An 11,892-nucleotide genomic window follows, 5' to 3' on the forward strand; every position below is an offset into this window, starting at 1 on the left:
GTGTGTGTGTTTTTGTGTGTGTGTGTTTGTTGTGTGCGTGTAAGCTTTTTGTGTGCGTGTAAGTTTTTGTGTGTGTGTGTGTGATGTTTTTGTGTGTGTGTGTAAGTTTTTGTGTGTGTAAGCTTTTGTGTGTGGGTGTATGTTTTTGTGTGTGTGTGTATGTTTGTGTGTGTGTGTGTAAGTTTCTGTGTGTGTAATTTTTGGCGTGTGTGCGTAAGTTTTTTTGTGTTTGTGTAATATTTTTTTACGAAAATCTTTAGGCGTTTAGTGTTAACTTACCTTTTTTGGGATTAGCATTTAGGGTTCTCTTACATGCTGAACCTGAAAGTGTAATTTCAGAGAAATTCTTTGAGCGTTTAGGGTTAACTTACCTCTTTTTTGGGATGAGCATTTAGGGTTCTCTTACATGCTGAACCTGAAAGTTTGTTCCCTGACATGTTGAATCTAAAAGTATAATTTTCATGTCGATGGACTATTCTAAAGAATAAAAATGGTTGAGGCTTAAGATATTTATTGCTTAGACATAACTGTGAATAAACATCGTAATTTTTTTTGTCTAATTGTCTGTGTAAGTTTTTGTGAGCATGTAAGTTTTCGTGTGCATGTAAGTGTTCATGTGCATGTGTAAGTTTTTTTATGTTTGTGTTTTTTTTTTTTGGTTTTTTTTTGTTTGTTTTTGTGTAAGTTTTTGTGTGTGTGTGTGTAAGTTTTGTGTGTGTGTGTGTAAGTTTTTGTGTGTGTGTGTGTGTAAGTTTTTGTGTGTGTGTGTGTAAGTTTTTGTTCTTGTGTGTGTTTGTTTTAGTTTTTTTGTGTGTGTGTGTGTGTGTGTGTTTGTGTGTGTGTGTAAGTTTTTGTGTGTCTAAGCTTTTGTGTGTGGGTGTATATGTGTGTGTGTGTGTGTGTGTGTGTGTGTGCTTTTGTGTGTGTGTGTGTAAGTTTTTGTGTGTGTGTGTAAGTTTGTGTGTGTGTGTGTAATTTTTTGTGTGTGTAAGTTTTGTGTGTGTGTGTGTAAGTTTTTGTGTGTGTGTAAGCTTTTGTGAGGAAATTCTTTAAGCCTTTAGGGTTAACCTACCTTTTTTGGGGTTGAGTATTTAGGGTTCTCCTACATTCTGAACCTGAAAGTGTAATTTCAGAGAAACTCTTTGGGTGTTTACGGTTAACTTACCTCTTTTTTGGGATGAGCAATTAGGGTTCTCTTACATGCTAAAGTATAATTTTCATGTCGATGGACTATTCTAAAGAATAAAAACGGTTGAGGCTTAAGATATTTATTGCTTAAACATAACTGTGCATAAACATCGTAATTTTTTGTCTAATTGTGTGTGTAAGTTTTTGTGTGCATGTAAGTTTTTGTGTGCATGTAAGTTTTCGTGTGATTGTGTTAGTTTTTGTGTGTGTTTGTTTGTTTGTGTTTTTGTGTGTTTGTGTGTGTTATTGTTGTGTTTTTGTAAGTTTTTGTGTGTGTGTAATTTTGTGTTTGTTTTTAAGTTTTTGTGTGTGTGTATAATTTTTTGTGTGTGTGTTTGTTTTTTTTTGTGTGTGTGTTAGTTTTTGTGTGTGTGTGTGTTAGTTTTTGTGTGTGTGTGTTAGTTTGTGTGTGAATATTAGTTTTTGTGTGCATATAATTTTTTGAATATGACTGTTCGATTTTGTGTGTGTGTAAGTTTTTGTGTGTGTAAGCTTTTTTGTGTGGGTGTAAGTTTTTTGTGTGTGTGTGTATGTTTTTGTTTGTGTTTGTTTTTGTGTGTGTAAGTTTTGGCGTGTGTGTGTAAGTTTTTGTGTGTGTGTGTGTAAGTTTTGTGACGAAATTCTTTAAGCGTTTAGGGTTAACTTACCTTTTTTTGGGATGAGCATTTAGGGTTCTCTTACATGCTGAACGTGAAAGTGTAATTTCAGAGAAATTCTTTGAGCGTTTAGGGTTAACTTACCTTTTTTGGGATGAGTATTTAGGGTTCTCTTACATGCTGAACCTGAAAGTTTGTTCCCTGACATGTTGAATCTGAAAGTATAATGTTTATGGCGATGGACTATTCTAAAGAATAAAAACGGTTGAGGCTTAAGATATTTATTGCTTAGACATAACTGTGCATAAATATCGTAATTTTTTGTCTAATTGTGAGTGTTTTTTGTGTGCATGTAAGTTTTTGTGTGCATGTAAGTTTTGTGTGTGTGTGTATTTGTGTGTGTGTAAGTTTTGTGTGTGTGTGTGTCGTGTGTAAGTTTTTGTGTGTGTGTAAGTTTTTGTGTGTGTGTTAGTGTGTTTGTGTGTGTGTAAGTTTGTGTGTGTGTGTGTGTGTCTGTAGGTTTTTGTGTGCGTGTGTGTTTTTTGTTTGTATAAGTTTTTGTGTGTGTGTAAGTTTTTGTGTGTGTAAGTTGTTGTGTGTGTGTAGATTTTTGTGTGTGTGTGTGTGTAAGTTTTTGTGTGTGTGTGTGTGTGTGTGTAAGTTTGTGTGTGTGTGTGTGTGTGTGTGTGTGTACGTTTTTGTGTGTGTGTAAGCTTTTGTGACGAAATTCTTTAAGCGTTTAGGGTTAACCTACCTTTTTTGGGGATGAGCATTTAGGGTTCTCTTACAGGCTGAACCTGAAAGTGTAATTTCAGAGAAATTATTTGAGCGTTTAGGGTTAACTTAGCTCTTTTTTGGGATTAGTATTTAGGGTTTTCTGACATGCTGAGCCTAATAGTTTGTTCTCTAACATGTTGAACCTGAAAGTATAATTTTCATTTAGATCGGCCATTCTATAAATTAAAAACGATTGAAGCTCAGTATGTTTATTCCTCAAGCATAAATGTGTATAGATATAGTAATTTTTTTTGTCTAATTGTGTGTGTCAGTTTTCGTGAGCATGTTAGTTTTCGTGTGCATGTGTAAGTTTTTGTGTGCATTTGTAAGTTTTGTGTGTGTGTGTGTGTGTGTGTTTTTGTGTGTGTGTGTATGTTTTTGTGGTTGTATTTTTTTGTGTGTGTGTGTAAGTTTTTGTGTGTGTATGTTTGTGTTTTTTTGTGTGTTTTTGTGTGTGTGTGTGTTAGTTTTTGTGTGTGTGTGTAAGTTTTTGTGTGTGTGTGTAAGTTTTTGTGTGCATGTAAGTTTTTGTGTGCATGTAAGTTTTTGTGTGCATGTAAGTTTTTGTGTGTGGGTGTAAGTTTTTGTGTGTGTTTTGTGTGTGTGTGTAAGTTTTGTGTGTGTGTGTAAGTTTGTGTGTGTGTGTGTGTGTGTACGTTTTTGTGTGTGTAAGTTTTGGCGTGTGTGTGTAATTTTTTGTGTGTGTAAGCTTTTGTGACGAAATTATTTAAGAGTTTAGGGTTAACTTACCTTTTTTTGGGATGAGCATTTAGGGTTCTCTTACATGCGGAACCTAAAAGTTTAATTACAGAGAAATTCTTTGAGCGTTTAGGGTTAACTTACCTCTTAATTGGGATGAGTATTTATGGTTCTCTTACACGCTGAACCTGAAAGTTTGTTCCCTGACATGTTGAATCTGAAAGTATAATTTTCATGGCAATGGACTATTCTAAAGAATAAAAACGGTTGAGGCTTAAGATATTTATTGCTTAAACATAACTGTGCATGAATATCGTAATTTTTTTGTGTAAATGTGCGTGTGTGTAAGTTTTTGTGTGCATGTAAGTTTTTGTGTGCGAAAAGGATGGGAACTTCAACTTGTAAAATGGGTTTAGGAAGGACATTAAGAAAATAACTTGTTCTGAAATGCCTTTTGAAAAGTATTGCTTGGTGTTGTGGGCATTCAAAAAGCTGTGAAGTATAGTTCTGGGTGAAAAAGTTCGGTACTTCAACTTGTAAAATGGGTTGAGGAGGGAAATTAAGAAAAAAAGTCGTAAAGTAAAGTTGTAGGTGAAAAGGATGGGAACTTCAACTTGTAAAATGGGTTTAGGAGGGACATTAAGAGAGGAACTGGTTCTGAAATGCCATTTGAAAAGTATTGCTTGATGTTGGAGCATTCAAAAATCAGTATAGTAAAGTTGTGGGTGTAAAGGATGGGCACTTCAATTTGTAAAATGGGTTTAGAAAGGATATTAAGAAAAGAAATTGTTCTGAAATGACTTTGAAAAGTATTGCTTGGTGTTGGAGCTTTCAAAAATCAGTATAGTAAAGTTGTGGGTGAAAGGGATGGGTACTTCAACTTGTAAAATGGGTTTAGGATGGACATTAAGAAAATAACATGTTCTGAAAAGATATAATAAAGCAATAAAAAGTATTAAAAAACGGGGGCTCAGGGGCCTTTGGGGTGCTGGGGGTCCTTTGGGGGTCTGGGTGGGGGGCCCTTTAGGGCCGGGTGGTCCTTTAGGCACCTGGGGGACCTTTGGGGGCCGGGGGGGGGCCTTTGGGGGTCCGGGGGGCCCTTTGGGAGCCCGGTGGTCTTTTGGGAGTCCGGTGGGCCTTTGGGGGCCCGGGGAGGGCCTTTGGGGGTCTGGGGGACCTTTGAGGACCGGGGGAGGGCCTTTGGGGGCCAGGGGAGGGCGTTTGGGGATCCGGGGGCCCTTGAGCGCCGATTGGTCCTTTGGGAGCCCGGTGGACCTTTGGGGATCGGGGAAAGGCCTTTGGTGGTCCGGGGGCCCTTTGGGAGCTTGGGGGGACCCTTGAGGACCGGGGGCTTCCTTCGGGGTTGAGGTAGGGGATTGGAACCCTTTGGGGTTGGGGTTGGGGGATCGGAACCCTTTGGGGTTGGGGTAGGGGGAATGGAACCCTTTGGGGTTGGGCTAGGGGGATCGAAACCCTTTGGGGTTGGGGTAGGGGACCTCACGACACTGTTAAAATACAACTTGTGTATTGTAACGACCACAGGGTTTTACTCTCAAATTCTCTTCTATAATAATCTTTTAAATCCTCTTTTAAAATGTCTTTAACTGTTTCGCCGAAATAATTTTATAAAATGGCTAAAACGGTTTCATCAAAATTATCCCTAAACGTAATTTCAGCGAGTTCCTCTTGTTTGTCATATCGGTACTTCCAAATTTAATATTACAAAAAAAACCTATCGTGAAAAAATATTTTCAGGGCTAATATCAAAAATGTCGCTCGGGGGTCGATTCTCATTAATAACAACAAATTAATACCCCTTTTATGTCAATCAATCGATCATGACATCATCTTTCATATGTGATCCAAACTTTGCCCGGGAGACATTCTCTCTGGAAATACATCAGAGACATTAATTAACTTGACGTCATCTGTCAGACATTGATTAACTTTGCTCGGAAACAATTTGATTAATGACTGCCAGCACAGATGTCCCACTCTGATTAACCACGTGTTCTCCCTTGACATACGCTGGGAGCTTGCCTGAAACAACAACAACAACAAATACTGTTTCCAGGATCATAACATTCGCTGAGAGCGGGCCAAAAACAAACCTGGAGAAAGAGACCGTGGAGAAAGAGGTCATTGACTCCATTAACCACGAGGTTCTATGCCCATATATGGACTCCCGCCCGGAGTTATTAGGGCATCTCTACTGTTGATAACGTCTTTTTGTGGTTACAAAAATGAAATACCTTTGGGGCCCTTTTAAGGGCTCAAAATGCAATTTTCAACAGAAGCAATTATTGTATTATGAAAGAGCATAAAAAAGGCATCAGATGACATCCTAGCTAAATTATTGTGCCACCTGCAAATTTACCATAGGCTAATGACTAAGATTAGGCTGGCTGGGATTTGCTGGCAACATTGTTGATTTTTTTTTTTTTTTGTTAAGACAAAATGCATATCATAGAAGAATAATCTAATTGTTATGGTGTTTTCTATTAGCTTTTTGATCCTTGGCCTATATTTAGGATCCTTAGGGATAGAGTGCATTTGTAAGCAAATTATTTATTTTAGGCAATTTAGGAAAAGCATAAAAAACAGAACTGATAAATGCTTTTACCTTGTCTCTAGGTCAGTTATGGAATCTTGTTGGCTATCCAATATATTCAGGCTATAAAAGTTTGTTTCTCAACATTTAAACTTTGACAAAAGTTATCCCTTGCCTTAGTCGTTGTTCAGATCTCAGTGTGATTACATCTAAAATCGGATATCATTTCGTAACAACAATTGGCTTGGTGACATATAATCCTCTTCCACAGTTACCAATAAGTAGTAGACTGTGAATTGATTATATCTGTGAATATTATTCTTTGAAATCTGTTTAAAACTTAATTAAATGGGGACTTTTGTATACTAATAGAATCCTGAAAAAGTGGTGCATTCAACTACACCAACATTGCCAGAAAATTAGGAATTTTGAGCATAAAATTTAGTACATAAATTGCTGGGAATAGGATAATTGCGACGTGTCCAATATCAATTACCAATTGGAATTATACTAATGGTTGTTAGTGGCGTTCAGTGAGGACGCGGGGAACAGTAATGGACATTTTTTTAGCAAGCACCAGTGCAAACTCTGAACTTGTCGCTCCGGGTTAGGTTGAAGATCCTATTTCCAATCGTGCTGTTTCCCGTCTAAAGAGGCTTTAAATCTCTGCCGTTTGTGCCATTATGTCAAAACCTATGAAATATATTTGCCCAGAGTGTAAACTACGCGCCGCTAGTGGCACGGTTTAGTGCAGTCAGTGTCAACTGTGGCTACATCCCAAGTGCGCAGGGATTACAATTGAGGAGAAAAAACTACAGAGTGAGTGGTACTGCTTAGACTGCCAGTCCTCCCTTCCCCTGAATCATCCTTTGGAATCACCGATGTCACCATGCTCCCTACCCCCTGGCACTAAATTACTACGAAGTACCCCCAAGTCTACCCTAAAAGTTACTACCCCAAAGACAGTTTCTAAAAACCAAGCTTCCCAAGCCCTCCCGTGTGCTGACTGTGAAAAGTATACCAAACAGCAGGTATAGATCAAATAAAAATATGTTACGAATTTCAAAAATCAGTCAAGTCGTGAAGCGACTGCAGTCGATTTGAAAAAACAAGTTGACAGATTTGCACATGATCTAAAAAAAGCAAACGATCTACTCAATGAACGTGATTTGGAATTAAAAAAGCTGGGTGAAGAAATCAACTCCCGTAATTCCCGCTATCTTGCTATGCAAGATGAACTATCTACCCTCAAAAGCAATCAAGTGACCCTCACCGCAAAAATAATCCAACTTGAATATAATGCAAAAAACAGTGAAATAATTATTCCCACATTTAACGAGCAAATATCAGTTTTCAGCAGCTCTAGCTAAATCAAATTTTTTACCGCGAAGTGCTGACCCACTTTTAATCCTTCGCCCTGAGGACATTCCTGTAGCTTTGCCAATATTTATTGTGGACTGAAATGAAACGGATGCTAGTGTGACGTCGCAGAGTCCGCTAATACCTGATGTTAATATGGCAACGGACCAAACTGAACAGGATGACACGAATGCTGCAGCGAGTGCCGAGTTTTTGATAAATTTCTAGCAGATGATGAAGTGTGTATTGTTTTTGAGAAAATTACTAAAGTGAAAAAGAAAGAAAACCTGAGAAAAAACAGAAAAGAAAACGTAATATGTAAATATTTTAATGGGGGGGGGGGGAGGTTGTGTGTTACGTATAAAGTGCAAGTTTTTACAGATATTTCGTGATTTTATAGAAGGTATTTGCAGGATTGTCAAGTGTAGTTTCGACCATGTTGACCTCTTTTCCTTTTTAACGTGTATTGACAAATCATGCAATTTCGCACATTCATCAGTAATAGTGGAGGGTGACCTTACGTTTCAACCTTTTTTAGGGCGATGCAAAAAGCAACCACGATCCCCACCCCTTTCCCCCTCTAGTCCAGTACCATACTACCGCCAGTCGCGCCCCCAAGCATCGGTAATGGTAGAGGGTGGCCTTACGTTCCAACGTTTTTTAGGGCGATGCAGAAAGCAACCGCTACCCCCACCTCCTCCTCCCTCCTTTCCAGTACTATTCTACCGCCAGTCGCATCCCCCTCCCAGTCCAAATCGCACCTGGTGTCCTCCTCCCTTTACTCCACCCCTTTCACCAGCTATGCAGTATTTTTCCCATTCCCCCCCCCCCTCCTCTCCTTTTAAATTAGCCAAACCGTACCCAGTGTCAGCTTTCAGCGTTCCGGTTAAAAACAGATTTTCAGTTTTTCAGTCAACACAAGTGTTGTCACCGGTTGTAAATGACCCCCCGGGTGATACTCCTAGTTCATGTCCGAATCTTAAATATGAAACTAAGCGTAATAAAACAAGATCTGTAGAAAAAGATGTAAATCAAGACCGTTATCAATTTCCGTCATTGCTTACTCTAAATGCTTAAAGTCTAAATCAAGATAAGATAGCCGAGCTGGAAGGTTACGCTGATGTGTTAAAACCATCAATAACTGCTGTCACGGAAGTGCACCGGCAAAGTAGTGATCATCTCAAAATTAAAAGTTTTACCGAGTTTGTTAAGCTACGACCCGATGACCACTCCCTTGGAAAAAAACGTGGTGGTGTAATGTTGATGGTTCGGGATGAGTTTGCACCTCAAAAAATTAGTGTACCACACTTGAATGAGTATGATGAGATTTTATGGGTCCTCGTTCGGCCCAAACGACTCCCAAGAAGAGTTTCTAATACTTTCTCACAACTCTTTTTTTAAACAATAAAAACTTTAGCGTAAAGAGCGAGGCGTTGAGGAGGGCACAGCCTCTTTCATATACGGAATAATTTCTGTTCGTTTCAAGATTTAATGTCGCTCCTTACTTTCAGTTTAAAAAACTTTTTTTTTTTATTTAAAGGCTGCGAAAGCGGGGGATTTGGGGGTTGCCAGCCCCCCAACTGTGCCTCCTAATCCCTGTACGTTTTAAGGTTCGACCTTGTAACTCAGACTCTTTAACTCTTTAGAAAACGGAGTTTTTTTCAAATAATTTCTGCACAGTTTTGTAAAGTTTATTACTTATTATTGCTTGACTAACTGTTAGCTGATCGTGTCAGGAGATAAAGTTGGGGGGCTGCCGCCCCCCAAACCCCCCGCTCTTGAACATTCTTGTGTTAAGGCTTTTAATTCCTGAATACTCGAATCACGTCGTACAGGGTGCCTCCTAATCCCTGTACGTTTTAAGGTTCGAACTTGTGACTCAGCCTCTTTAACAGCCCCCCAACTGTGCCTCCTAATCCCTGTACGTTTTTAGGGGTCGACCTTGTAACTCAGCCTCTTTAAATCTTTAGAAAACGTAATTTTTTTCAAATAATTTAAAAAAGAAACTGAGTTTCTTTTCAAAGTATATAAAAAAGTTGCTCTGATGGTGAATCGAACCCGGGTTTTCCGTCTGAAAGTCTGGATTATCAGCCGCTGGACTATACAAACAATAGTAATAGTTGTTTAGCAAATTGGAGCTATTTTCGACGCAAGCAAATTCCCAAAAATCTTGATATGTGGTTTTTGGAAAACAGGGAAGAAGTGATCAGATTGAGCTGAAGTTTCGAGGATAAGATCCCAGGCCCCAGGAAAACTTATCCTCTAAATTTCAGCCCGATCATACAACGTTACCGGGGGGGTTGTGGTGGGAAAAATTAACCTAGGCTATTATTGGAAAACGAGGTTTTTCGTAAATGTAAATTGGGGGGATAATTTTTTCGGTCTGAAAATATCAAAAGGCCCTAACAGGTCGAATTCTGCTTCGAATGAGTCCTCATTCAACCGGATCCGTTGCCAACTGTGGCCTGTAGGCGTGGATAAGAAAAAAAAAGAAATGATTTTTAAGTGGCTATATTTGGTTTTTTGAAAACAGGGAAGGAGTGATCGGATTGAGCTGAAATTTCGAGGATAAGCTCCCGGGCCCTAGGAAAGCTTAACCTCTAAATTTCAGCCCAATCGGACAACGTTAAAGGGGGCTGTGGTGGGAGGTCCAAACTTCCGACCCAGTTTACCCCATGAAGATAAAGTCGGAGGAGGATGAAATTTTGCAAGTTTCTTAGTTTGAGCTTGGGCTACAAAATGCGATTACCGCCGTCTCTCTGCGACCTCTAGGACCTAAAATCACTTAACATTGTGGTGGGTCACCTCTTTATAGAGGCACAAGTGTGCCTCCTTGATTTAAAAGTTGAACACCTTCTCCAAAACAAAACTTCAGCATGGTACAAGGAAATAAAAAAAAATTTCTGGCAAAGGTGCTAATAGTCTAAATTTTGGTCTGGATCAAAGTGATAAAGACACAGCTGACCAGTTAAATAAACATTTACAAAAAATTGTACAGTCACTCCCTTCTTTGTCTGAACAGATGGGAGATCTCCCGTCAACAACATCGATAGACGCATTGGCGGAAATAAGTGAAAAGGAAGTTTTTATTAAAATAAAGAAGCTGAAACGAACAAGTATAACCCCTATTGATGTTCCTGTGGAATTACTTAAAGCTTTCCTTGATAAGATTACTCGCCCTTTGACTAATATTTTTAACTTGATTTCAACTACTCATGTATACCCGTCCATTTGGAAAACTGGGCACATTACTTCTATTCCGAAAAAAGGACTTGAGCTGGATTTTGTTGGAGTAAGACCGATAACTTTAACACCCACTTTTAGCAAAATTTACGAAACTTTTTTAGCGAAATGCTTATAAATTCAAATTGAACCACTAATTGATCCAAAGCAATTTGGCAATATGTCAAAGACGTCCACGACACATTACCTGATTCGTCTGCTTGATTTTATTTTCAAACATGTGGTTGAACCAGGTAGATGGCTTAACCTTATAACAGTCGATTTTAAAAAAGGTTTTGATTTAATACAGCATGATACATTAATTCAAAAGCTACTTGTGGAATTTTCTGTACATCCTAATTTAGTTTCTGTTATTCGAAGTTTTTTATCTAGCCGATTTCAAAGAGTAAAGTATAAAAAAGTTTTTTCAGATCCTCAGCCTTTTTTTTGGAGTTCCTCAAGGGATTATTTTATGCCCAATTTTATTCCTAGTCATGATCAACAACATTGCCAGTGATATGGAAAGTAGATGGAAGTACGTCGATGACTTAAGCATAGTAGAAATATGTGATAAAGGTGACTCCAGCAGAGCTGCGGCAATCATCGAGAAGTGAGACAGGAGTCGGCGTCTTCACTGATGACCGTGAATGAAAAAAAGAGTAAAATTTTACCATTTTATTTTTTTAAGAATTTTAACCCTACTTTTGATCCCCCTGCCCCTGAACAACAAATTGTAAATAAAACTACATTACTAGGAATAACCATTACTTCTGATCTAAAGTGGGAAGCGCTCACTACAGAGTTGGTGAAGAGAGGTAACGCTAGCTTACAAATGTTAAAATTAATGACAAAATTTCGCGTTCCACCAACCCATCTTTTAAGAATTTACTGTACTTTTACTAGACCGCTTTTGGAGTATGCTACCCCTGTGTGGCATTTCGGCTTAACTCTGGAACAATCTAACCGCATCGAAAGAATCCAGAAACGTGCTGTTGTTATAATTTCCCGTGGACCTGAAATTTCGTATTCTGAACTATTAGTTAAATTTGAGTTGGTTTTGCTGGGGCGAAGTGTGGTAAAGCTTTCTAATATTAGTTAATTATTAATTTAGTAAAAATATATATGACGCAAATATGAAGTTTGGAAAGACCACTTTTTATTAAGATAAGGAATATATCCTGCTAAATTCTGTTTGACGGAAAATTGAGAAATTACCACTTCCTAGCGAATACGTGGGAAGGTGTGGTTGAGAAAAATGTATAAAAGATACATTTTATTGGAAGGGAAAATCTTATACAAAATATATGCCGGACTCACCTCTGTTCCGTTGTTTTGCAAATACTTTGGGACTTTGTCTTATCATTGTAAGTGCCCAAGATCTTATTTATATTGTATTGTTGTTTTATTGAGACTTGTGGGCTACTTGGGACAGCCAGTCCCAGTAGACAGATTATATCCGATTATTATATGGTAAATGAATAAAAGTATTGTATTTTAGAC

General features: G+C 38.4%; 1 protein-coding gene across 1 annotated transcript; it reads left to right on the forward strand.

Moving 5' to 3' along the window:
• Window positions 1-10,192: 10,192 nt before the first annotated feature.
• On the forward strand, window positions 10,193-10,531 carry LOC148938846 (uncharacterized). Its single transcript, XM_089107495.1, has one exon. The coding sequence runs from the start codon at window positions 10,193-10,195 to the stop codon at window positions 10,529-10,531; it is 339 nt and encodes a 112-aa protein (XP_088963621.1).
• Window positions 10,532-11,892: the final 1,361 nt, after the last annotated feature.

The sequence above is a fragment of the Artemia sp. Qi Xiang Cuo genome, unplaced genomic scaffold (assembly GCF_049724085.1).
Source record: "Artemia sp. Qi Xiang Cuo unplaced genomic scaffold, ASM4972408v1 HiC_scaffold_277, whole genome shotgun sequence".
NCBI lineage: Eukaryota > Metazoa > Arthropoda > Branchiopoda > Anostraca > Artemiidae > Artemia > Artemia sp. Qi Xiang Cuo.